The following is a 27,984-nucleotide window of genomic DNA, read 5'->3' as shown; positions in this document are numbered from 1 at the left end:
GCCAGTTCAACAGACACTGAGCTTAAGGCAGAGAAGCATTTTAATCCTTTATGTGGTGAGAACTTCTGTAATAGCCCATGAAGAAAACAAGACATGGAACTTCACAGAACAGTAAGAAATGTTATGCAGAGGAGGGGGAATGATCTAAAATATATTTTAATTTCATAGAGTATCCTTATACTTAACTGTAATGTGAGAGATTGTGAAACAGTGGTGCATAGAACACATCCAGTACATTTTACTATTTATGGTATTCATTCCTATGCCTCCACTCCTTTTTAAAAAGGGCAGTGTGACAGAATGACTTTAAGTAGAATTGTGAAGATTCAGATGGTATACCAATTAAGTTGTTACTGCAGCAAAAATAGGTTTCTTCAGTTTTCATCCTTCCAAATAATTTAGATACTTTACATGGTATCAGTTACAAAGCTGGATCTATGTCTGGATGCATATCAGACTTCTGAATTGAAATGCTTGTAGATGTCATAAATCTTAACATCCATAATAATGCAAAATATAGACCAGTAGATTTCCAAGCAAATCTGACTATTGGAGACATACCTAGCCATCTGTTGCAAAATTCTCTCCTTTAAATGAAACGTAGTAGAGCTGACACAGCATTTCTACATTACCTTCCTAGAATGCTTCATTGGTAACCTGAAGAGAGCATATATCAAAGGAGTTCAGTGGGGGAAATCTGTTCAGTGGGGGAAATCTCAGTCAATGCCAGCTATGAAGAGATGTGTTGCATTACAGCACAAGAGCATGTTGTCTGGAGATGGCTGTCTCTGGCTTATGTGGAAATGCACACAGAGTGTATTGTAATGATCTTGTGTAGAAGGAGGAGGGAATGTTGCCTCCACACACACTGGCTCTTTAGTGCTTAGATGGAACTTGGTGCAGCTCAAAAGAATTTTCTTTGCTGTTTACTGAAATCTGCTCAACTATTTAAATAGGAATATTATGAGTGAATCTTAAATTGCTACAAGTGATGATGAACTGCGAGAAAGGACGTATAAAAATGAGGAGTAGAAATATAGACAGACTGTATAGGTGGTTTTAGGCGTTTTGGTTTTGTTTCCTTTTTTTTAACTTTGCTGGGTTTTTGTCTAACTCCTCCTTGTGATTACTTTACCATCAGAAATAAGAAGTTCTTACATTCTCCCATAGATCCCTCCACATGGTGGATCATCTTCCAATGTGAATGGCGTACCTGAATCACTCCATTGCCAGAGTCCCGAAGGTAGGACACCAATAGTTGCTAACAACTGCAAAAATTTTGTTGTAGGTAACAGTTGGGTTAGCAGTTTTACACGGTTTCTGATGACTCCAGATAATGTTTTGTTCGGAGATGTCTGATAACTTGTTGACAACCTTATCTTTGAAAAATTGTGATCACCTTTTCTGTATCAAGGCAGAAAAACTAGGAAATATTGTTTCTTTCTTTTTATGTCAAGTGGTAGCATATTAGTGGACCCTGCTCTTCAACAGTCACTATTAGGAATTTGAGTGATTTTGAACATGACCTGCATAGTATCACAGGAAATGTCTTTGTGGCTGGATTGTAAGTGGAGCCCTCCTCAAAACAGCACATTGTACTTCAGGTAGAACCACTAGCCCATAAACTGACCTTAGCTAAAATGAAGCTCTTACTCCTTACCTCTTTAAAGCAATGTTATATTTTTTATTATTTTTAAATTTATTTTTAGAGTCTTTTTTTTTTTTTAATTTAAAAATACTGAAATAAGCCTCTGTCAGACTTATTTGCATTTTAGATGTTCCAGCAGCAGCCAAGGGAACCTGAAGGAATTCAGCAGATAAAACTTTTGGGTTTTTTTCATGCATTGTAGAGGAGCCTTATTTCTATTTTTGCTTTGAGTATGCAAAAAGAGCTCAGTAAATATTGAGACTAAGGACTTCTAATGACATTTCTTACATTTAGAATACATCCACACAAAAGCATAGTAAGATTTGATTTGTGCATTAAAAGGTCAAACAACTGATTAGTCTTGTCTTGTTCTTTCTTATATTTGAGATAAAAACAAGGGAATAAGCTCTGAAGAAAACATCTTTAAGTTTTGTTTTGCATTTGTGACTGTTCTGTATCTGTAGAACCCATTGGGGATATATTACATCCTGCTGATACTTCAGCTTGCATTGGTCACCTTTCTTTTTTGCAGGTGTGAATGGAAACAAGTGCTCAGAATCATCTACCATTCTTGAGAAGTATAAAGTGGGGAAGGTAATTGGTGATGGCAATTTTGCTGTTGTAAAGGAGTGCGTAGAAAGGTGAGCAGGGAAACTGTTCAGTACTGCTGTTTATTTTACAAAGCCCATCCTATTTTTATAGAAAATGTGATGAGATTAAATCAAAGAGCAGTTGCAAAGTTATGCCTTTGATAATTTATAATATATATAATACAGGTAATTTATAATATCTATAATGTATCATATGTAATATATGAGGCATAACTTTGATAAGTTATGCCTCTTAGAATTCAGGAGAGCTAGGCACAGCAAACCGCACAGCTTCCCATGTATTATATTATTCCAGCAAAGGGATACAAGAGCAGCAGAGGAAGATGGATTTTTATTCCCAAAACTAAAGGGGTTATCTAATGGAGGCTCCTAAGGAAATCCCACAGGTCTTTAAGAAATCCCCTCAAACCATAGACTGTTGTGAATGTCAGGAAATTGTATGTGGCACCTAAACAGTCTTTGAGAGACCTCCCTTCTGCCTCAGCAATTCTGATGCTGTAGTATCCCTACTGCCTGCTGTTTAAATGATTTTTTCACAGCTTTCAGTGTACTGTGGGCAAAGTATTCTTAAAGGCATGGAGTAGGTGGCTGTGCTACTGACTCCCTTGTGCTTGCTTCTTCTTTGAGGTAGTGCTGTGAGACTGAAATAGTCTTGGGCCTGATTTTTCGTCAAGCAGACAGGAGTCATTTACAGACCTGTGCCGTGTTACTGCACTTCCTCTGCAAGCTTTGTGTCACACTTTGCCGCTAGTACAAACATAACAGATGAATTGACTGTCACTTTCTCAGTGTATTTTTTAGAATCACTTTCTACTGTCTCCATCAATCTGAGTGTTATGTCAGCTTCTTAAATATTATGAGGAATCTCCAACCTGTATGCAAATATTGGGCAAATTCAGCAAATATCTGCAAAAGCCATAAAAGAGACAATTCCTATTATTTGATCCTCATCTGCTGGTTTTATTTAAATGAAAAGAAAGATAATTATGAATGGAAACATCTCATTCCAGTCTTAGCAGAGATAAATACTTTTGTTGAGTCATTCAAATGGGCCAGGAGCGTTGGGCTGAGGCTGATCTGGAGGCCTCTTCTGCATAAGCATAGGTTTCTCTGGCCATTACTGCTTTTTCCTCAAGAGAATTGTTTCTCCACACTGTATCTGGATTATTTTTCTCCATTACTGAGTAATATTGGCAGGTGGTATGTAACACAATGTCTAATACACCCTTCTGGTTTACAGGAACACATGACAGTTGCTATTTTTAATACTTTTTTGAGAAAGTGATGTGCAAACATGCAAAGCTTATAGAGTAACGAATAAAGACTGCAGTGGCAGCTCCTAGAGATACTAGTTGAGTACAGTGCTGATAAAGAAAAAAATGGCTAAATATGATCTTGAAATGCTACAGTTACTGCTCAAAATAGTTCCTGTTGCATATGCACATTTAAGGTAATGCTTCTCATCAGCATTAACATCTAGACGTGAAGGTCTTGATTTTTAATTTAATTGTTTCTTTTACATGTTATACCAACAAACTCTGGTTCCTGACAAGCATTACCACAGTGAACAGTGTAAATGTTCTCACTAGCATTGCTACCCTCAGGCGATGCCATGCCAACCTTTGGCTTACCTACTGCAATCCTGTTGCTATTCCTTTCTCATCGATTCTAATTTAAAGCTCCTTCTCAATTAGCCCCACCATCTTACACCATCAAAAGATGTATTTTCCCCTTTGGGTCAGGTAGATAACCAGGCCCCAGCATACCTTGCCTTTTGAAGGGTTTTCCATGGTTTAAAACCCCAAAGTTTTGGCGCAGGCGCCAAATGAATGATGCTTCACAGTGTTTTCCCATGTACCCTGAAACTGGCCACAGATCCTTTCTTATCTGTAGAGTGAGCAATATTTATGAAAGGTAAGAGGCTAAAAGGATAAGATAATGTAATTTATTTTTTTCAGGAATATTGACTGTACTTTTTAAAAATCACTTAAATTCTGCTGAAAATAGGACAAAGGCTGCTAAGTCAATTGGGTTTCAAAACCTCATCTTGTGAACTAGAGAAACAACCTTACAATTTTTTTTATTTTTTAAAGAAAAAAGCAAAATTAAACTTAAAAATCTACTTTAGTATGTGATCCAATGTCTATATTTAGTGAAGCATTAATATGTGAATTTTATACAAAATAAATACACAACAGTCACTGCTAAGAATAATGATGAGAGGAAATGCCAACTATGAGCACTTGTTTTTCAATTTTTATTTAGTATACTTCATTTCTAGTACTGGTGTGGTTGGAAGCCTTAGTTGTGGAGCCAACCTATTAAATCATCTGTTCAACAGAAAAAATAAGATGATCTCTTTTGTAAAGGGTGCCTATATGTCTGTATATAAAGACACAAGCCAACAGATGGACACTGACAGCTAGACATAAGAATACTAAAAACCTGTCAGACAATACTGGTGTATGATAGGCAGTAGTATTAGCTCACAAATTTTGTGGAAGTTATCCAGGGTTTTTTCTTAGATTCCATAGTAAAGGACATTTGCAAGAGGGATTTGAAATTGGTTGATGAATTGGCTTAAAAAATGTTAACCTCTCTTTCTACACAGCATAAGTGCTGGAGGTTTATTAAGTGGGTTTTGCTGATCAGTTGTTTTCAGGCTTTGAGATAATGCACTTAATTTAGTATAATGCATAAATTGTGATTCTGAATTACATACTGTATTCATATTAGATTTTACATCAGGACCATAACATGCGAGGATGGCATTTGACAGGTAATATTTCACAGATAGCATTTAGATAACACTTATATCTAAAAACCAGATCAGGTTGTAACTATGACAACCTCACAGATAGATAAAGCTGCACTTTCAGAGCTGAGATTCTCTGCTGCATATTTTCAATAATGGATAAGTCAAATGTGAGACATTAATTCAGTTATTTTTTTTCTTTGTAAGTTACTAATTATGAGTAGTGTATCTAATGCCAAAAGTATAGTGAAAAATAACCTGGGAGTTTAAAAACATGCCTGACATTTGCTTTTCTAACTGCCTCCAGTGTTTTTTACCGTAGATTCTACTGATGTTGTGATGCACACTGCAGTCTAGTTACTGCCACAAACACAAAACAGTAGCAATAGTGGTTTATGGCATTTTATTGTTATTTTTAATTATCATTAATATAAGTAGAGTCTTTTTGTTGTTGCTTTGGTTTTTTTTTTTTAATAATCATTTGTGGGGTTTTTGCTCTCATTTTCTCTCCTTCTGGAGAAATGGAGAATATTCTTATTACTTAGTTTGATGAAAGGCAAACGAGAGCTCCTTTCTGTGACAGTATTTACTGAAAACATTAATCTTTTTTACTTTGTATATAACCACCCTCTTAAATGTCATGGGACTTTAGAGGACTGTTATAGAACTCCATAGAATACTTTAAAAATAAAGAAAGAATGAAATAGAAAAGATCAAAATAAGTGCATAATAAATTTTGTGGGATTTTAGACTAGTCTGTAAAAACTATGGGATTTTAGCTCTGCTGAATCCTATTGAATTTTTATACTAGGGTATCAGTCTTTCTTCTGCTCACTTTCACATAAATGTGTATGATTTTGTCTTTAAAGCCTACTAGTTGAACAAAGCTAACTGGAAAGCGCAAGTCAAATTTTGCATGTTGCATAAAAGAAGTGACAGAGAGTTGTGCCAGGTCACAGAGAATGAATTGCAGCTGGAGCCTGGGATTTATACAAAAAGTGAGCTGGGCTATAGTAGTCAGGAATACAGCAGGCAGAGATGCTGCTGAGAAAACAAATCAGGTCCTTTCTGTGAATTCTCTGTCAGCAACCTCCATGAGTCAAGGCATTCTCTTACAATGATCTATATTCTTACAGATAATGCCACAATTTGTTAGTGAGTTTCTAATTAATGGTTCTCATATTTTTCTTGCTAGATCCACAGGAAAGGAGTTTGCACTGAAGATCATAGACAAGGCTAAATGCTGTGGAAAGGTAGAGTACAACAATTTGCATTTATAAGAAAAATAGCAGAAACAGCAGCTGCTCATTAGTCATCAACGGTGGGGGTGTTTGTGTTTCTGACTGTTTTCAGGATATCTGTTTAACAGAATGATAAAATATCCAAGAAGTAAGAAATAAAAGTAGTGAGTGTTGTCTACTAGATAATAGAGTAAAAACCAAATTGATGTCTATTTTGTGGGACTAACAAAGAAGATGCTAGTATATGTTCAGAATGCATTACATTTTGATCTTAAAATATTAGGGAGGAAATTTGCAGCTGTATGCATATTTATATAACACCCGTCCCTCTCTGCCTCTCATTTCTCTCTTTTTATGACTGTTCATGCTCCTTTTATACACAGAACATGGATTTGGAAAGAAATTTGCACAGCGGTTTATTTCTGTTTATGAAGTTTCACCATCCTGTACAGAAAAGATCTCTTAAAAGAAGTTCCTTAAATTTTCCTTTTAATTCATGCTCAAAACAAAAAAGTCCAAAATTGTTTGTCTAGCAGAACAGCATGTTACACAATTGAAGTAAATACCTGGGTGTCAGACATCACCTTTACCTTCCTCCCAAGTACACAGATCATTAAAAAAGGAAGAAAAGATCTCAACCTACAGCCAAGAATTTAGACTAAGTGTTGGAATAGATAACAAATGAAGTACTTGTATTTTCACTGCTTTGCAATACCTTAAAAACAAAGGACTCTTATAAATCAAATGGATTTATTTTTGTTTAGTGTCAGCTAGAAGAACACTGAGGGCACAGTATTAATTAACAATCAAATGCTGGATTAAAACCCCTTTAAGAGTAGTGAATATGCCATTCAAAGATAACTGAGAATGTGGACTTTTTGATGCAAATACTATATTTTTTTAAATGATTGTACTGGAATGATTCTGGAGGTAACTTTGCAGCTAGGCCAGGGTTTTAATTTAAAGGTACCCTTTTTGTCATTTATATAGTGCAACAACCCACCCAAACACCCACCCCCCCCCCCCCCCCCACCCGGAGGGACAGAGAGGAGAATCAGAGAAAAAACAACCCCAAAAAAACAAACAAAAACACAAACACACCCCCCAAAAAAAAAAAAAAACAAAAAAAACAACACCCACACCACACCCCCCCACCCAACAACCCCCCACCCCACCCAATTCAGAGCTCCAAATACTGAATGTGACCTTGTAGGAAGATGTAGTGAGTCTGTATGACATTCTTTGTATGGTAACGAGCTGTATAATACTGTACACTAATGCACTACCTGCTGTGATGACTTGCTTTAAGTAGAGGTTCTCAAACAAATGTTTTATCTATGCAAATTTTAAATTGTGTATTAGGTGCTAGGAGATTAGTGTTCCTGTTTCCCCATCACTTTGTCTCATATTCTCTAGGTTTATTTGAGGGGATATTTAGAAGGGAAACTTAAAAATGTATAACCACAGGAAAAAGTGCTAGAATTACTGTTTTGAGATTAAAATGTTGTTGTTTGGCTGTGGGAAGGGCAACGCAGTGTGTTTCACTGAAAAGGAAAACTTCTGCGTGATTTGTACAGCTTGCAATTTTAAATGTGTTCTATTACTTGTCTGAGTCAGCTGCTTAGGTATGATAAATTGGGATGGCCTAGAGACAGGCAGTCCATTTTATATAACACAGTTGAGACAGATTTTCTATTTATAGTTCTCACTGCTTTAAAACAAGCAAATAAAAAATATCAACCCCATGAATGCATACTTGCCTGTTTTGAAAGGACCTGTGTCTATAGCTACATACAGATCTATGTGTATGTGTAAGCACAAGACTGTTGTTAAGATGTTGATACCTGTCTGGTAGGTGGCAGAACTGCCCTGGAAGAGTTCCAAAGAGTTCCAAAAAGAAAATAACTAAACTTTGCTACAGCTTATTCCTCCCTCACTCTGTTTCATGTGCCAGTATAAGCCCTGTCTTAAAAACACCCATCTGGCCCATATATGCATGATTTGTATGTTGCTCACTGCTCTTCAGCAGTTTATCTTCAGTGTTCTAAAAGTTGAATCCAATGACGAATGTATTTTCCACAAGTGGCTTAAGTGTTAATTCTACAATAAATTATCTGTAATTAAATCGCATTAATGTAGACTGAAATCTATATTGCACTATCCAGGAGGACGTTATAAAAAGTTTGAGAATTACTATTTTTTTTTTTTTACCTGACAAAATATAGTAAAAACAGTGTGGTGGTTGAAAATAGCTAACTAGATATTAGTATTTTGATGACAGGTATTAAAACAGTAGGTCAGAAACATTTTGGGGCCATTCAAAAGAAATAGTTTGTTTTAAACAAACATTACTTATTCCTGAGCTTTATTTAAAACAATTAACAATTGAGTCCAGTGAAATCCAGAAAGCACAGGTAAAGCTGTTGTGCCTTAGTCATAAGAATTTTAATATGTTTTCTGTTCTTTAGGTAGATAAAACTGTAATAAGATTCTGGGTCTTGCTTGGACTCTTAATGCTAGTTTTGAATTTACAGGCTTCCATCCATAAAGCTTAGTATGCTGTGGCTGTTCACTTCTGTCTGTTGATGAGATTCAGCACTGTGTTTAACAAAATGGCTTCATGTTTGTTTGTTTTATTTTTTTCTCCAGAGCACTTTGCTTGGAGCAGACATGTATTTGTTCAAAATGACAGTTGATGCTCTTTCAAACTGAATTTCAAAGGTGTGACTGTTTAACCCCTGTATGCCTCACCATACTCTCACAAAATGAGATGCACACATGGCATGTGGTTTCTGAGTTACATAGCCACATAAAACTTTGGCAAAAACACAATGCATCTATAAATAATAGATCTGGAAGTAGAAGGTGAAGTAGCATAAGATCTTCAATCACTGCCTATGCACAGCTGATCATATCTACTTGTAGTGCTCTGCTCACGAATGCATGAAGTGCATGCTTACTAATCAGTGCATTAAACATGAATAAGTGCCAAGTCCAGTGCCATGATTTGTTATCTGCCAGTGTGAGGAAACTTGTTTTATGCAAGCATTGCTACTTATTTTGCAGTGAACCTAAATACAGTATCTGTATTCCAATACACACATATTATAAAATATGTTTTCTAATATAAAAGAAAATGCAAACTGTTCTTCACATGAGAGGAGTATGTGCTTTTCTTTGCTCTTCAGTGTTAACCAAGCTAAGATATTATAGAAAACAAAATATTCTAAAATTAATTTGTTCTTGAAACCCATAGCTTCCTCAGAACTATAGCAAATGGGAAATTAAACTCAGTGTGTGCTATTAATCTGTTGGAGCCACAATGACTTAACTGAGCCATTACATATTTTGCAGATTGTAAATCTGAACATACACATAAAATGAACTGAAATCTGTAACCAAAGCAGTTACATTTTTGTGTATATAATCCACAACTTTAAAAAAAAATAAAGTTCTTGAAAATAAATCCTAGGTAATACGTCATGAGTAACGTATGCTAAATGAGAGGCGAAGGCTAGAAAGGCTCAAGAACATGTTAATTGTTGATGGGGGGATGTCAGGTTACAATGATCCAGCTTGGGAGAGAGGAGATTCTGAATTTTATTTCACCTCATAATACCCACATAAGAATATAATCTGCATTTCTTGAATTGCTGTCATGTTCTGGAGTATGTACGTGAAATATGGTAAATTAAATCTGTTCAATGATGAAGTACCATTGAGCTAAAATACAAGTTAAAATCCAGCATCTGACAACAACCATCTGCTATATAAATTAAACAGCAAAAAGGGTGCTCACTGTTCAAGTGATCAGTAGTCAGCTGATCAAAGGAAAAGTGAATTGGCAATTTGAAGTCTAGTCAGGTAAATGTCTGTCCTCCTTTCTGAACAGGAACACCTGATTGAAAATGAAGTGTCTATTCTGCGTCGAGTGAAGCATCCAAATATCATTATGCTTATAGAGGAAATGGACACCCCAACAGAACTCTATCTGGTGATGGAGCTGGTCAAGGTAAGACTAAGGAGAATTTTTCTTGCTAATTCTCTGTGTTGTGTGGAATCTGAGAAGTATTTAGGAACATTAAGATCTTGGGAAACATAAGCAGCTAAGATTTCAGTGGCAATTTGTGTGTTTAATCATGCAAACACTCTTGTCAATCAGTTATATTAATGGAATTTATGTCTCTTCAGTTGCACTTAGAATTACACAGATTTGAGGTATTTTGCTACGTGAGAAGTGGATAGTGGTTTTAATATCATGTTTACAATATGCAGGGGGTAATAGTGATAGGCATTTACTGACAGAACATCTGCATTTATTTAGCTAGTACCTTTATTTAATTATTTGCTTTAAAGAAAAAATGTCTCTTTAATAGATTTATCTTTGTGGAAAATAGATAAAATGAATAGTTTAAACTCAAGTGATTATGGTCCAGCAAAATTAAAACTTAAAAAAACTCACCTGTTTTCAGGTGAGGTTTACAGGCTGTATCAAATATTCACTCACCTTTTTCCAGTTCACCAGAAAATAGATGCTGCTTTCATACATGTACAGAGAAAACAAAAATCTTCATTTTGCTGTCACCTTGTGAACCAAACACACAAGTTGCAATAAATTTTAGTCATGCACTCTCGTCTGTTTTCTGTGCACAGACAGCAAGAATACATCAGTTTGATTGGCATGTCAAATACAAATAATATACATCATCATCATCATTGCTTTTTACTTGTCTAAAACATTTTTACATTCAGGAGTCCCTCCCTAGTATGGTTGCCAGCCTGAGAAACCTCTAAATAAAGTCTGTAATTGTTGAATTCATTAATTTCTGTAGTCTGCCCATTTCCCTCTCTTTCTAGATGTTATTTTTATATAGTAGAGGATTTTTTGGTTTTAAGACAGTATTTATATATATATATATATTTTAATACACCACCATCTTGGCCCCTCTTTCCTGAATTGCTGCTTCTCTTCCACATGTATTGAAATGCTTGGAATGCCACCCACAGCTCAGACAGATCACTCCTACAGATGTATCCACGGTAACCATCATAGAGACACCCACATAAAATTTGTTGCAATGGCTGGGAATGCTGCATCGGTAACTCACATGTTGTTATGTATTCCAAGAGGAACAGGGCATCCATAATCGGAAATTGCACAGCTGGCACATTTATAAATCACCTGTAGATTTTGCACTTAGGTGTATTGTAGAATCATAACCATCATTCAGTGTGGAAAATATCATGCTGATGTTGTTTGCCCTCTTCAGCTACATTTACTTGATATTTCTGCATATATCATAGATTCACAGAATCACAGAATGCTTTGGGTTAGAAGGGACCTTAAGGATCATCTAGTGCCAACACCCCTGCCACGGACAGGAACACCTTCCACTAGACCACGTTGCTCAAAGCTCTGTCCAGCCTGGTCTTGAGCACTGCCAGGGATGGGCATACATCTACAGAAGTATCTATAGAATATTCAGTATCTCCATAAATTCCAATTTGCAATTCATTATAATTGCTGCATAGCTGTTATGTTAGTTTTTTTAATTATTGAGATAGTTTATATTACTTAAAGCTTTACTCAAAATCAGGGCTGTTGTTTTGCTACATAAAAGTATTAATAAGATGGAGAAAAGGGAAACTGTATGCCTGTACCTGTAGGTAATATAAACGAGTAATCGAAGACAGGCAAATCAACAGAATGAAATCAAGACAGAGAAGAGCTGTGATTTGCCTAAACTTAGACACCAGGAGCCTGGAATACAGTTGAGAATAATGTAGAATGCCCAAGTTGCAGTTTAGTACTTTGGAGACAAGATCATATTTCAGCTGTTTAACAGCTACTTGAAATGCCTTTTGCAAAGGAAGATTTTATGCAGTTTTTATATGAAATCATCATCTTTTATTATTTTTTATGCAGTGATCTGTTATCTTTCTATTTCTTTAGGGGGGAGATCTATTTGATGCTATCACTTCTTCTACAAAATACACAGAGCGAGACGGGAGTGCAATGGTCTACAATCTAGCCAGTGCACTCAAATACCTTCATGGTCTCAACATTGTACACAGAGACATCAAGCCAGAAAATCTCCTGGTATGTCCTGTTTTCAAAGATTTTCCCTTGCTTTGTTCTCAATAATGCAAATGCTTGTATATAAATGTCAAGGAGCTGAGCAGAGAACAGCAGAAATATTAATTTAGATTAAGCATGTATGAAACAATTCTGCCACAAGATAGCAGTCACCATAACCCAAGTGAGCTGTGCTCAGACCTGTTCTTATACCTGTCTTTATTTACGTCTTAATTGGTTGCCATTTGGATAAGCAGGAGTGTTGTCTCATAAAACAGTTAATTTTAAAGCTATATCAATGAATTATTTATTATAGCTTGCAAGTGGGAGAAAAGGTGGGCTGAGTGCCATTTCTTTGAACCATCATATGGTTAGCATCTGCAGCAAATTTTTTTTTCTTCTTTCACTGTCATAGTAAGAACATCTTTCTGATGATTTACCAGTATTCTAACCAGTAATTAACTCTACCCATACATTTGTTTTGTCCTAGGGTACTGACTACTTTTGTTTCCAGCAGAGACATAAAATAATTGTGTTGACAAGAATTACCACAAAGTCTGCTTTGGGAACTGCTTAGACTACAGTTCACAGAATGGGAACAGCATGCTGTCTTGCTTATACACAGAGTTTATATTTATGTATTAGATAACAAGTATTAGATACTACGTGTTATACAGTGAGCAGGGTCATAATCTTCCCTGCTTAACCCACTGTCATCAGGAACGCTAGTAGCTTTCACCAACACACAGTAAGCATTTCTTAAAGCCTTCTGTGGTGTTTGTCAATCCTGTTCAATGAGGTTGCAACTAGAGTAGGAGTAGTGGCTTATCCTAGACTGAATTTTGAACTGCTACAAAGACAGCATCAGAACCTGAAAATATTTTTCCAGTTAATAGTCAGTTCTTTCCCAACTAATTCCATTGACAGTGTTTAGCCATTTAAATAAGCCCTCAAATAAATTAATTGTTTAGCAAAAGGAAAGGGGAGAGTGTGTGCTTCGTCTAAAAATGTAGTCACAGCAATGTGGCACTTAAAAGAAAGACAGTGAAGGTGGAAGTCACACTATCAGTGAATCTTCAAACACAGCCAGTCCAAAGCAATTTTAAGCTCTCATTAGTGATTAAATCACTTATAAATAGGCACAAATGTCCTTTCTGCCTAGAAAGCCTAAAGAGATTACTCAGCAGATGCAAATCTTATTCACTGTGATTGACAGTGGCAGAATGCTGAGATAACATACTGTCATTGAATGTAAATGCAAATAATGCCCATCAATTGCTACCTATACGTGTAAGTATTTAGTTCTGCTACTACTAAGTTAGTAGTTAGTTTGCAAAGGGTCATGTAGCTGTCTGAATTACATTCTCTTTACCAGTCATGCATTTAAAAATACAAAAAAATAAGAGTAATAGCAGATACGAAGATGTTATATGAAGGAGAACAAGTGTTTCCATTAATTATATGAATTACACAGGAGAATGAAGGAAGGTGTTGCTGCCTTACAGTATTTAGTTGAGTAAATCAAATTAATTCAGCCGTTCTGGAAATTCTGGAGTCCTACATTCTAGAAAACTAGATCCCATTGAAATCATATTAACGTAAATGTTTTACTTTAAGAACAAAACTGAGATTAGTTTCCTAGGGATGTTATCATCTTTGCCGTAACAAAACATTTGGGTCTGCACAGAAACCTAGACACTTCTCAGCCAGCTTTCTCACTCCCATTCTGAACTTGCCTAGACTAAGCTTAGGGAGGACATTTGCCTATGAAATATTCAGTATGCAGACTAGATTTATGCTAAATTAGTCTCAGAGGTTAAACAAGTAGCTGCCAATCCCATTTTAAACTCTAGGTTGCAATCAAATGGAAGTATAGTTTTATATTTTTCATAATGTATTTAAAACTTCTTAGCATTCTAGGACTGTGGTTTTTCCTCCCCCTCTAGTTGCTTAAGGCTGTATCATGGTCTGACCTACATAGCTGGCAGACAGCTCCCATGAACACTAGCTCCAGCTTCACTGTGGCAATCAGTGGTCATAGCATTTTTCTCTTCTTTCCCTACAGCACTGTGGAAGTTACCTCTTTGTCCTGATTATTATTTTCCAAACAAATTAAGAGATTTAAAAAAATCAGATGTTCTCCTCATTCTGTTTTTATTTTGCTGGTTCTAGGTATGTGAATATCCAGATGGAACCAAGTCTTTGAAGCTAGGAGACTTTGGACTGGCAACTGTGGTTGAAGGACCATTATTTACTGTCTGTGGTACACCCACCTATGTGGCTCCAGAAATAATTGCAGAGACAGGGTGAGGATGACTGACTGAGAATTAGGTCTTTTAACCAGTTATATTTGGCAGGTAGCTCCTAAGTGTTGTAAGAACTAGAACGCTCCGACAGGCTGGCCCTTCATTGTTTTGAACCAAAGCATTTATGACAAAACAGGCATCATTCAGTTCTTTGGAAAGGACAGTTTCCTCACTCATTCTGCTCCCAGGATTCATCTTTACCTCCTTGTCATCTCCTTAGGAACAGAGCTGTGGAGTTTTATTGTGTTCCCTGCCTCACCTCACCATTCAAAGCCCATTGTACCAGCCGTGGCAGATGGTTGGGGAAAACCAAACAAAACACATTGTTCATGTTTGAAACAGAAAATTTATATGGGAGGAGATTCCAGAGGTCACTTAGTCTAAACCTGTTCTCAGAGCACATTTAAAGTAACCTTGTTTGGGTGACACATGCAATTTGATAACTGGTGGTTTAATTAAACCACCCCATTTTCCCATATTTAACAGGTGGTTGCATAAATACAAAATAATTTTATAAAATGGTAGAATTTCACAAGCCATCTTTCCTTTTTAGACCTATTAGACCTCAGTTCCATGCTAACTGGCTCTTGCCATACCTGTGAGCATTCTGAATTTGGTCTTCCTTAATGGAGGTTTGTTGTATTGTTTCACGCACTGTTCAGTGCACTTGTCATATCAAGACATACTTCACAGCTGCAGTGAGGTCAAAGTGTCTTCATCTGCATGATTTAGAATTTGACAAACAATCTCCTGGATAGAAAGGAATAGGGAAAAAGACCTCTTTTTGACCTCTAGCATTTTAATTTCTGTGCTTCAAAAGAAAAGTGCAGTTCTTTTTTCCTGCATTATTCGCTCAAGAGACTGGAGATTTGGTATATTTCTTGTTGCTTAGCAACACATGATAACCTTACAAATAGTTACTCCACTGTGGAGAGTAAGGAAGCACATCCATGTCTTTTATCATTAGTGATTCTGGATTGCAAAACCTTCATACTGCGTTGAATCTGAGCATATTCAGAAGACCCTGGATAGCCTTGAGGCTTATGGGGGGGGAAGGAAAAAGAAAAGAAAAAAAAGAAAAATGATGTTATGGTTTTCTAAGACTGTGAGGGAAGCCAAGTAAAATGACACTTAGGTACAAAATACATTTCTACATCATCAGCAAGTAACATAGAGCAGATTCTCAATATATGTTCATGTAAATATAATGTTTTTTTATTGGAATGTCTTCTTTTAAAAAAAAATAAAATCTAGCACAAGTAACACAGTCTTGTTTTCTCAGGTATGGCTTAAAGGTGGATATTTGGGCTGCAGGTGTGATCACATACATACTGTTATGTGGATTTCCACCTTTTCGCAGGTGAGTGTCCCTGTATATCCAAGGGAAAAAATAGTCAAGAACCTAGTTCTTTCTGAGCAAATCTTACCTACCTCCCTGAGTAAGGCAGCCTAGGGAAAAAAGTTGATTAGACCGACGTGTTTTCTTTGCTTTTTTTTTGTACCTTTTTTGTTTGTTTTCCGTTGTTGCTCTTGTCACGTTTTGGGACCAATTTTATTTGCTATCTTTCTAACGGAGCAACTGGTTTACTGCTGTGCGCATGGATATCGTCGTGTCAGGGAATAGTTCCTTCTTTCGCCCGCGGTGTATTCCAGTCAACTAATGTGTATACTTTGCCCTCTAGCGTTTCTGTTTGGGCATAGCAGCTTACTGGTTTGTGGCGTTGAGGGTGAAGGTTAAATGGTAAACTGAGGAAACTGAGGAGAGGGGAAGAATTTATTTATGCTGCATTTTTAACCTTGTTAAGCTTTCTGATAAGTGCCATATAAGCCATGGAGTTTGCAAACGGAATTCTTACTATTCAGTGTCACATTATGTGTGAGTTCTACTAAAAATCACATGGATATGCTTTGTGCCTCAGCAATCATTTTTCCAGGGAATGAGAAGGAATTGGCACATTTTAATAAAGAATTCACCTCTTAACAAAGAAGTTATTTTTTTTTCAGTCTGTTTGTCCACTTTGAGAGCAAAATACTTAGCTTTTAACTAAAAATCATCAGACTGAATATTTTGCAAAGAATAACAAAAACAAACGCCAACAGGAAAAAAAAAAGGCTTTTAGGTTAGGTATTTATTTTTTGCATGTGGTTAGTTCATGTTTAAAACTGAAAACATGTTTTGAAAGATATTTTAGATAAACAAATGGCAATTGCTTTGAATAGTGTTGGGATTGGGCATGAAGAGTGTCCTCACCATGCTATTAGAATCAGGTCTTAACCAAGGTTAATAAATATTTATTGCAAAATCAACTTGAGAGGTCAATGGTTCATTACAGAAATGGGTTGGGTAGATGTTCACAGTGGCTAGGGCCAACAAACAAGTTAAGAAAAACAACAAAAAATGCTGCCATTGATCTCTGAATATTTATGAGATACCATGTTTTTGAAACAGAAGTACTTATCCTTTCAGTATCAGTAGCCTGCCAATATTCAGTAAATTAAGTGTACCCTGTCTTTTCCGTATCTGCCCTTTGAATTTTTGAAAATTCTCCTGTTGTGACATTTTAACAGAAAAAGCTCATTTCACTACCCCTATTATGTGCTTTCTGTAGCAGATCCTTTAGAAGTAGGCTGGCAAGTGACTTATTTTTTAATCACTTTTCCTATGTTAGCTATGCAGTCTCTATTACAGTGGAAGTCCTTTCATGTCAGTATGTATTTTTCACCTCAATATATTAGTTTTTTTGTTCTCATCACTTCTGAGTGCATAACTATGGCAAATACTTCAGAAATGTTGCCAAATTACGCATTTGTAGTAGTTGGTATAACATCATTTCTGTCCCATTCCCAAATCAAGTTATAAATTCACATGAGAAATTGACTTCTCATGGTCTTTTTCATTACTGCTGTTCTACAGTGAAAACAATCTTCAGGAAGACCTCTTTGATCAGATACTTGTTGGGAAGCTGGAATTTCCTTCTCCCTACTGGGATAACATCACTGATTCAGCAAAGGTATTTATTGATATCTTTTCTACCTGAAATAGTGTTTCCGACAAGCCACAGAAAAGACTGTGCACAGCTGGAAAGGCAGAGTTGAAGATTCAAAACAGACTCTTACCCAGTCTTCCAGGTGCCATGCCTTTTCAGTTAGTTAGCTTAACTTCGCTTAATGAAAGCTCAGATTTTGCAGGCCATCATGTTATTGTCTGAGTGCATGTAGCAGAATTCTGACTGCATTCAGTGGACATCACATCCTATTCAGTTTACTTAATGATGGACTATTATAGCAGGTTCAGTGCTTCAGCTGTAAAATAAGTGTCTCTGCTTTTTTTCCCTGTCACTCTTAAAATTATTGCTATGTGGAGTGAATGTAATTGACGTATTTGTCACTGTTTTACTTGAGCCAGTCATTAGAAATTTTCAAGGGGTGCAGCCAGCTCAATTTGCCATTGCTAATAGTTCTTATGTTATTGCTATTTGTGTTGAAAATGGTTGTGTTTAAGATAAAGTTATAGTAAGTGCATTGGTTCCTCATCTTTCTTCACTGTTCGGGTTGCTCTTTGTGCCTCTTGTTTGCTTTTCCCCTTGCTTACAGGGGCAACCGATATTGGCACAAATTGGTCCTTTGGTTTAGCTGCAGTGATTAACACTGGGGTTGGAGTGGCTGCAGTGTCTGCCACTAGGATCGGAGTGGCTGCAGTATCTGTTGTTGGGGTTGGTGCAGCTGCTGTGCTTGGTGGTTGAGTAGCACCAGCAGCTGTGTTATCTGTTGCTGTCAGGGTTTGAGTAGCTGCTGTGCTTGTCGCTGGGTTGGGGTAGTTGCTGTGCTTGGAGTTGGAGTAGCTGTGTCTTCTTTGCTTTGCCCTCAGATCCAGAGACAACTTTTTCCTTTTGAAAGTGCTGGATAGTGTTGAACAGGGCTCTGCAGGCATTTTCAGGGTGGTGTGGCCATAGGCAGGGGTGTGGCATTTAAGGCAGACTTCTCAAACTAATTCAGTAACATACTCTGAATGATATCTGAGGACTCTAATTAGCATGTGGAGATTATTTGTTATCCGGCCAATGAGAACTTGCATTTCTTTTGCATTTCCCAATGACTGTTTATCCATTTGTCAACATTTCCCAACCTCCAGTCATTTCACACTTTCCAGACATGCATTCTGAACAACCAGGGCCTTCAATTTTGGTACCAAAGGTGACCTTTTACTTAAGACTTACACAGGCTAAACAACTTGGATAATTGGGAAACCTCTGAGTTAGGTATCCTTTTATCTGCTTGAAGATGCCATTCCACAGTATCACAGTAGGCTAGAGATTGGAAGGGACCTCAGAAGATCATCTAGTCCAATCCCCCTGCCGGAGCAGGAACACCTAGATAAGTTTACACAGCAATGTGTTCAGGCGGGTTTTGAATGTCTCCAGAGAAGGAGACTCCACACCCTCCCTGGGCAGCCTGTTCCAGTGTTCTGTCACCCTCACTGAGAAGAAGTTTCTTCTCAAGTTTAAGTGGAACCTCTTGTGTTCCAGTTTGTACCCATTGCCCCTTGTCCTATCATTGTTTGCCACTGAGAAGAGCCTGGCTCCATCCTCGTGACACTCCCCCTTTATATATTTATATACACTAATAAGGTCACCCCTCAATCTCCTCTCCTCCAAACTATAGAGACCCAGCTCCCTCAGTCTTTCCTCATAAGGGAGATGCTCCACTCCCTTAATCATCTTAGTTGCCCTCCCAAAACTGAAGTCATGAACTATCTCTCCTTGAAATACTCTTGGTAAGAATATGAAGACTGAAAACTTGGAGGCTGTAATAGGTTTTTTGAGGGGGAATTTGGCTCAAAGGATATGAAGTTGATCATTTGGGAGGGGGACATAATTGTCTTAATAGGTTTGCAGAACTAAGAATTACACCAGTAAACTAGTTAGTTGTGTAAGAGCAAACTTGAATGAGTAAACAATTGAAGTGAGTCAGTTTGGGTTGGTTTGTTGTCTTGGGGATTTTTTATATGTTTGTTTGCTTGGGTTGTTTGCATGATTTTGGGGTGGAGGGGTGTTGTTTTGTTTTCTTTTTTTTACTAATTGCTTTGTATCAATGACCTCTAAAGCTTTATCATATCTGTAGACATTGTTAACAGAAGGCCCATGGAAGTATTTTATAAAGCTAAAGACATCTCTAATACCTCTAAAATATGATGAAAGCAACAATACCAAATTTTTTGGGATGAACCATATCATTAGTAGAATTAAGCATTTTCTTCTCTTTTTATCATCTTATCTGCTTTTTCCTACACCAGATGATCCACAGTTGCTGAAATGAGTTAAATGTCTTTTATTCTTCTGGAGCAACACAGAAGAGAACAACTGATTTCAGCAGTTTCTTGAATTTCAGATGCAGTTTCTTGCTTCTGATATGTACTCTTTAGATACTGTTACTATTCTGCATGCTCATAGAGGATTACATCCACCCCACGTTTGTTTTCATTCTGGTCACCTGCATGAATATACATAGAACAAACTGAAACATTATGGCTTACTTTTTTAACATTTCCTTTTTGTCTGTTTTCAAAAGACTCGAAGACACATACGATAAGGAAGTTGATATGAAATATGCTGTCCCACATACTCTTAGACCTAAAGGGCAAATTTTTTTTGTGCCACTAAAGTTGTACTGTTAGCAGTGTAAGCTGGTGTTTTTTGGTTTTTCACCCAGGTAGCAAGAAAATTGCACTGAGAAGAACTTGGTGCAACAGTATTTTCAATACGAATATTGTTCCCCACTCTCCTAAAATTTTTCTCTATTTTCTTTTTTAATAAAGGAGTTAATTAGCCTGATGTTACATGTGAATGCTGAAGCTCGGTACACAGCAGCACAGATCCTAAGCCATCCCTGGGTGTCAGTGAGTAAATTCCATTTGTCTTTGATTTGATACTATATCTCTAAATCTAACCATTAAGGTGTAGTTTTCAGAAGCAGCAATGCACTTCTACTATGCCCATTTCCATTTATTGAACTACTGGTCTCATTTCCACATTGAACAGCAAGATTGAACAGCAGGAGTCTGATGTTAGCTTCAGCTCTAACAGCACCAGTGTTAACTTCTGTGTTCTGCAAGAGGAAAGTGAGGGTATCACTTGCTGACAGCAATTAGTAGGTGCTGGGGTTTGCTATAGCCCTGCTTAACATAACATGGCAGGCAGATGTGCGACTCGAACATCCTTTTTGTTATTCACATTCAACCTAGAAAACAGTAATCTCAAAAATGTGTATGTGGAAATACTGTTGTGTACATTGGCATATTACTTGCTGCAATGCTACTTAAAGTACAATCTCCTGTTTCTCAGAGCATTTCAAACTTGATAATTAAAATTAGCAAATAAAATACCTAATTTAATGTAGGCATTAAGCTGATGGCTGATGGGTCTTTTACCTGTTTGGGCAGCAACAATGGGGAACACCAAAGTGCATTGCTTATTGATTTAAAATCAGTTCATTATCAATAAATACTAGGTTTACATGTACACAGTCAATGTTTAGCTCCACACATATTTTAAAAGAGGTACTGAATATAATCTGTGGAGTCCCATCAAACAGGAGGAGACAACTGTAATGTGCCTATGCCTATCCCAAGGTATTTGAGGTACTGTATAATGTTTCCAAAGTTAGGACATGATGGCCCATTTAAGATTTGAAAGAAAGCCAAATGACAAATACGCTTTTGAACATTATTTCAAGCATATTATTTTTAATTTGCTTGAATTAAACTTGCAACTTATGTGGGACAAATCAATGGACTGAAAGTATACAGCATCTCATGGCATTTTAAGAAACAGAAGTTCATACATGAAACAGTGATTGCTCTGCTTTTTTTCCTCTGTAATTTGGCTTAATACTTTTGAACTATATCTATCTCACATAGCAGAGGGTATTAGCTTTTCAGCTGCCTGTCTGAATGCTTACTTTGCATTAAAAAGCAGGAAGTACCTGAGGATAATATTCAGTTACATTCAAACATCTTTTTTTTTCCCTGACTTGAATATTTTATTTATTCTTATACAGGATGATGCTTCCCAGGAGAATAATATGCAAGCTGAAGTAACAGGTAAACTGAAGCAGCACTTTAATAATACCCTACCCAAGCAAAATAACACATCTGCTGGGGTTTCTGTCATCATGGTAAGAGAAATGAACATTTTTATACATTGATATTACACTTTGCATACTTTTCTAACAGTGCTCTATGAGCATGTGTGGTGCAAGAATAGCAAAGCTAGAACAGTCTTTAATTCTAGTCTTTATTTACGTATAGCGTGGATTGTCTCATCATCACTTGAAAGCGACCAAGTCTATCAATGTGCTAGCTAGGCTACAAAAACAAGCTTTTGAACAGAAACATATAAACACTAAGTAGTTGTATGTTAAAGCTAATTAACAATTTGAAATCTTTCATTATAAAAACTGTATAACCTTTCATCATGCTGACCACCTAGTTAGTTAAGTAGGCTCCTTGCCTCTGCCCAACCAAGTACCACTTGGTCTTAAGCCTACTGTTGTTCAACACTATGCTTGCTGGGCAACAAGACTCCATTTCAAAAAATCTCTTTGTAGTATTGAACGTTTACCACATTCATTTTGTCCCAGTCTAACCCCTGCTATGCGCTTTCTGTTTCCTAATGAGGAATTTTCTTCAAAGCATATGAAAGAACCCTGATGACCTATAGCTGAACTTACATAAACAGTAATTCCAGAAGGCAGATGTGTGAATCATGGTAGAAGAAATGGCGTTTACTGTGATCAGTACTCAGAACTCCACAGAACTTGTAACTGACCCTGCACTTTTGCAGAGAATATGCAACTGCATTAGAGGTTGAACTGCCATTCGGTTCTTACTGTGGTTCATTCTTATCTAATGCAAGGATGGACACTGCACACACTTCAGTTACTACAAGAAAACTAAAACCACCTATGATAGGAACATACCGATGAATTCCACCCTCAGCCATCTCCATTAGTGTTAATTACTTTCAAAGTCCAGCCCACTAATGTTAACAAAGAATTGTCCTAATCATGCGAAAGCAGGTAAATTAAAATTATGTTTTTGATTATATATATGATTTTGAAAATACATTTCTATGAATTAAATAGGCAAAATATTAAATGTAGGAAAAGTGGTAAAATAAAAATTAGAGAAGTCAGAATGTGGATTTCAGGTTCATGCTGTTGTCTACATTTCGTTTGACAGTTTGACTTGACAGTTTGAGAGGGACTTCAGAGCTTCATTCTTTATACTGTTGAGACTATGGATAAGCCTGAAGCTGAAAACTGGTATAAAATGCACTATATGTAATAAGAGCAATTTTAATTCTAACTTTCAGCCCCTCTCCAACTTGCATGCCACTTAAGCCTGTCTCAGATCTCTGACAGCATAGCTTCTGGCTTCTTATTGGTGTGGGGTTTTTTCATGAGTCTGTTAGCTACTGACATTCCTTAAGCCAGGAAGGTACACCTCATTGAAACTTTGCATTTTCCCTTTTCCCACCTTATTTCCTTCTTAAAGGAATGGAAGGATGTAAAAGCATAATTATTTATTTCTGGATGCAGTTCCTAGTTATTGCTGAAAAGTAACTTCTTGTTCAAAACACTGTAATCTAATGAGGTTAACCCCCTCAGTTTGTTATTCTTGCCCCAGTTTACCTAGAGCATTGAAATTTAGTTTTCTTCATGTCAAAAAGTTCTTGTACTAGCACTCACTGATTAAAAACATTCAGATTCGGACAAGCACAGTATTGTAATTCTCATGTATTGCAGTGCATTGCTATATTAGTCCATCTGCATATTAAATGGAATCCCTTTCAGCATCACTTCATTCAAATATTGTCATCTGGTCAATGCAGATAATACCATCATATGGCAGATAAGTAAAACTGCACATACGTACTTCAGCATTCTTGCACAGGAGACTCTTTCTGCCCCTAAAAGCATGTTGCTGTTGATTCATTACTGATTTTTTTTTTTGTCAATTTCAAAATGTTCTGTAAATCTAAATTTGTTGCAATTGTGTTCTGCTTAAAGTAAGTCTAGTTTCTGTCCCTTGCTTCCTTCCTTTTTCCTCCTTCCCCAACGCCTGCATTGCTTTCCTCTGAGTAGGTCCAAGGCAATGGTATGTACTAACTGCGATGCTTTGTTCTGCTGCACAAAAAATACATGTCCTCCATTTTTAACAAGAAAGGAGAAATAATTCAACCAGTCTGAAGTGGAAAGAGTTTTACAGCCATACAAAAACAGTAAAGGAAAAATCTTTCAAATGGTATAATTGTAAAGAAGTTTTCTGTATTAAGTGGTGCATATTTGAAATATTCTAAGGAAACACTGATATAACTAGCTATTTTTTTTCTTCTCAGACATGTCTTGGTCTGTTCTCCTGGGAATAATTTTGTGCATATATGTATCTTGGAATATCCAAAAGCAATTGTAGGAAAAAAAAAACCCAAAACCAAAAAAACCCCAAACCAGTTTCCATTTGAAATAAAAATTTTAATTGTAATTTCAGCCTTTACAGTATCACAGAGCTAGTCAGAAGGTAATCAGTCCTAAATTTGTAAAATGTCATTCTTAGCAACAGTAAAATTAAGTCTCTTCTTCAATCTTAAAAAAAACCCAGACCAAACAAAAACCTCTAAAGCCCCCAAAACCCAAAAAACAAAGTTACATTACACAAGTATGCACTATGAGGACAGCATAGGAGAAAGTCAACCATCAGCATGAACTGAAACCATTTCCTTTCCCTTTTTAAGTAACTTATCCTGCCACTGAAAAGCAGAAACCTGTTTATTCAGAACCCTTTTTTCCAGCAAGCGAGAGAGGAATTGCAATCCTGCCAGCATAGTGGCTACTTTAACAGTGATGAAACTATTTCACATCATAGCTAAACTCAGAAGCCTAGATAGACCTTATCATTTCTTTGCATGCTCCATTTGCAAGAGTTGATTGTTGGTAGCAGAGAATTCAATTGTGTACTCATTTTCTCCTTGTACCTGGCTGCATCTAACTCTATTTAAAAACAAAGAAAGAAACAAAATCCCACAAAATCCACCTGTCCTGGGTTCAGCTTAAACCACGACACCACCCTAAATCCAAAATACTTACCCTTTCCTTTTGGGAACTTTTATACTCAGTACCTCAGTCTGAAAAAGCCTGGCAGGGGGGCTTTCTGGGTAGGAGGTGTATGATGAGGCTACTTGCTGCTTCCTCTGCCCCAAGCACATAACCACATAATTATACAATGTTAGAGCAGTTTCAGCAGGAGAATGTGAGCGAGACTGAATACAGAGCAATCCACCACCCATATATCTGCAAATTCTAGAAGCCCTCTGAGAAAATCAGAGGTACAAATCCAGCTATCTTTGCTGAGTCAGGAAAAAGCAGAATTTGAATTTGTGTATTCCATAATGAAATAAGTTTTCACTACCAAGCCCCATGATCAGTCTGGAAAAAGGAGGCTAAGTAAGTACCTTATTTCAGCTGTCCTTGATGACTTGATGCAGTAAACCATATCTGAAAAAAAGTACATGATAAATTTAACTTGCATCAGAAAATTATTTCAGTATCTAAACCCACATATTTTAACAAATAGTGTATTACACAAATGCCACTAAAAATGCAGAGAAATTTTCACATTGATAAAGCGAGTCCTCCTGAGCAGTCAGTCAAAAAATGAAATTGCTAAAGAAAAGGCAGAGGACTTGACCCTGCTTCACAACTAGCACATCCCAACTCAAAATATGAAATTCCACATAAATGTGAACATAAATACAAATATAAACCACAAAATGCTTACACATACATATGCAGGGGGTGCCACAGAGACGGAACATGTATTTCTGCTCTGCTTCTCAGTTCAGGTGTCCACCTTTGTGGATTACTGTAGGAAGCCCAAGATGTACATGACCAGCGTAAGTGTATCTTGCATCATTCCTCATAACTGGAAAAGCTACAAACCTTAATTTGTATTAATTTAAATCAGTATTACCACTGGCTCTTAAAGATCTTCCACAAAATAAATAGTTAAGAGGTGCTGGATTTATAATGATCAGTACCAGCCTTCAAACTGTGAAACAAGACAAATTACACTGTCCCTCCAAGTCTTAGAAAGCAATTTTGACATATGTTTCTGACACAAGAATACTACATTTCCCTCTAGGTCACTTTAGACATTCCACTAGCAATTAAACATTACACTGCGGTTTAATATAACTTGCAGTATCCTTCAGAGGGTATGACAGTTGTCAGCTTCAGCAGACACCACATAGTCCAGATAATCCACCTATTACAGTTCTGTTTTCATTCTAACCTGCTGTCTTCTCCAGTAAACTCTTTTTTTAAAGTATTCAGAAATGATGCCCTTTTGTCACTGTGTCAGCATCATGAGAGGCCATTTACTTACTCTCAATAATCAGCAGAAAAGTAGACCCTTTAAGGGGGAAAAAATTGTTAGGCTTTCATCTGTCATCTTCACAAACTTCTTTACTATGTGGTTTGTTACAGTAAATGTATTATTAAATTTTCACTAAGGACCATATGAGTCCTTGCGTCTGCTAAGACACAGGTATGTAAAAGTTACTTATAGCTAGTATGAAGAGTTCCTGCCCTATCATAACCATTCATGTCAATTTTTTTCCACATCAGACTTGAGAGACAAAATTTTAAACTCATCATGGCAAACATATGTCTGGAAGATAAGTTTTCCTTATGTTTTCCAAAGTCAGCACCACAAAAATCTGCAATTAATTATATATAAGATTTCTAATGTTATTTCTCCTTTTTTTTTCTGGCTCTAATGCATGCACTTCATGTCTTGTAGATTGTTCTAATATTTAAGAAAGGGTTTTTTATTTAACTGCTATTTTCATATGTTGCCTTGGGTTTTTTGTTTGTTTTTAGAACACAGCTCTAGATAAAGAGAGTCAGATTTTCTGCAGCAAGCGCTGTCAGGACTCTGGTAGAGCTGGAATGGAGAAAACTTCTGCAATTACTGCTGCAGCTGATGATCCTCACGTGGCTGGGTCTGAGACCCTCTTCCCTGCTGCTTCTGAGCCACTCAGATCCCCCACTCTCCCTGCCTCAGTATCTCCTGAGATCGCCGGGGATCAGCCTGGTGCATAGGACTGATGAAACTAAATCCAACCGAAGCTCCCTAGACTCTCACAATTTCTCATTTCACATGCCAAGTTTGTTTTCAGTGTGCGTGCACCCTCTCCTGGCGAACCCAAGGCAGGCTCTGTCATGGGAGACTGATCTAATAGTGGGTGAGTGATAGTGCTTTGCTGGTGTCTTGAGAACAGCAGAAGAGGAAAGATTCTGGCAATGTTAGATGATTTTTAAGTTATCTGTGTTAGTTTAATTAACTGCATTTCACACAGCCTTGGGCTCGAAATAGACTAACTAATGGTGTAGCTAACCATGTGTTTGTACGAGCAGCTAGACAATGAACAGTTACCTGGCTTCACCTCTCCAAGCAGGTCCTATGCTGTTCTTCTGAGTGGATTTTTCAGAAAAGTTGGAGAGGAAAATAAAGGAGGAAAACCTGCATTCACTTCCTATTCTGATGCCTCTATTTTTAGCCAAGTTTCTCCTAAACTTGAAGAGGCAAATTTTCACACAAAAAAATTTTTTAGTGGACTAACTGTAAAAAATCATGAGACAAGCATTGGAGATAGAGGGAAGGATGGTTGTTTTTGCATCATGTTTGTTATCTGACTTGCAGGCTGCAGGGTAGTGTTTAGATAATATGAATTTAAATAAAGTGACTTGGGATATAAACACGAGCACTGGACATTTATTTGTAAAAAAGACTGGAGTCAAGGAAACCTTTTTGTTCTAGCCGTTTTCTATCCTAACCACAGGTGTCCCATCCACACCCTTCTCCAAGGTCAGACTACCTATTAAATAAAATAAAACTACCTTGGACCTGTGAACAGAAAGCCTGCTGCATGTTCTCTCCGCTAGGATGAATGGAGCAGTTCCTAGTTCTAGGGTAAACAGAGGAGTTACTACAAATAGCTGCTGTCAATAGCTATCAGAGAGAGGTTTGTCAGTGCTACCCCCCTGTTCACCTGGTGCAGGCACTGGAAACAAGGATTGGGGAACAGCTATCCTTAATCTGCAGTCACAAGATAGATGAGGTGTTCTCTTTCCCATAATGCCTAGTTCAAGATAGTATGTATTCAGCTTATTCTTTTCCTTTGCTCGATCTTAGGAATTGGTCATAGATCATTTTCTTTCTTAGCTATACTTTCTACTAGAAATGTAAAAGACAGAACTGCAATAAACTTTCTTCATTAAAAAAAGTCA

The 27,984-nt window shown here is 37.0% G+C and overlaps 1 protein-coding gene across 5 annotated transcripts in view; it reads left to right on the top strand.

Annotated features, from left to right (window-relative positions):
• Positions 1-27,984, top strand: part of DCLK2 (doublecortin like kinase 2) — a 90,460-nt gene extending 62,476 nt beyond the window's left edge. For 2 of the 5 annotated variants that reach the window (XR_009725073.1, XR_009725072.1), the window contains 12 exons: positions 1,171-1,243; positions 2,181-2,289; positions 6,210-6,267; positions 10,148-10,267; positions 12,209-12,355; positions 14,504-14,637; positions 15,920-15,997; positions 17,552-17,648; positions 20,453-20,533; positions 21,694-21,810; positions 22,877-22,959; positions 26,575-26,713. Coding sequence is in view for 3 of the 5 variants with exons in the window: in XM_061351000.1 (XP_061206984.1) it covers positions 1,171-1,243; positions 2,181-2,289; positions 6,210-6,267; positions 10,148-10,267; positions 12,209-12,355; positions 14,504-14,637; positions 15,920-15,997; positions 17,552-17,648; positions 20,453-20,533; positions 21,694-21,810; positions 26,575-26,796 (1,236 nt within the window). In the remaining 2 variants the exon portion in view is untranslated. Of the gene's footprint in view, positions 1-1,170; positions 1,244-2,180; positions 2,290-6,209; positions 6,268-10,147; positions 10,268-12,208; positions 12,356-14,503; positions 14,638-15,919; positions 15,998-17,551; positions 17,649-20,452; positions 20,534-21,693; positions 21,811-22,876; positions 22,960-23,781; positions 23,795-26,574 lie in introns of all 5 variants that reach the window. The other 3 variants (XM_061351000.1, XM_061350999.1, XM_061351001.1) reach the window with 2 other exon arrangements.

The sequence above is a fragment of the Neopsephotus bourkii genome, unplaced genomic scaffold (assembly GCF_033783945.1).
Source record: "Neopsephotus bourkii isolate Nb327-2 ecotype Australia unplaced genomic scaffold, CSIRO-AGI_Nbou_v1 NB_547, whole genome shotgun sequence".
NCBI lineage: Eukaryota > Metazoa > Chordata > Aves > Psittaciformes > Psittacidae > Neopsephotus > Neopsephotus bourkii.
This window is presented reverse-complemented; position numbering and strand designations above follow the sequence as displayed.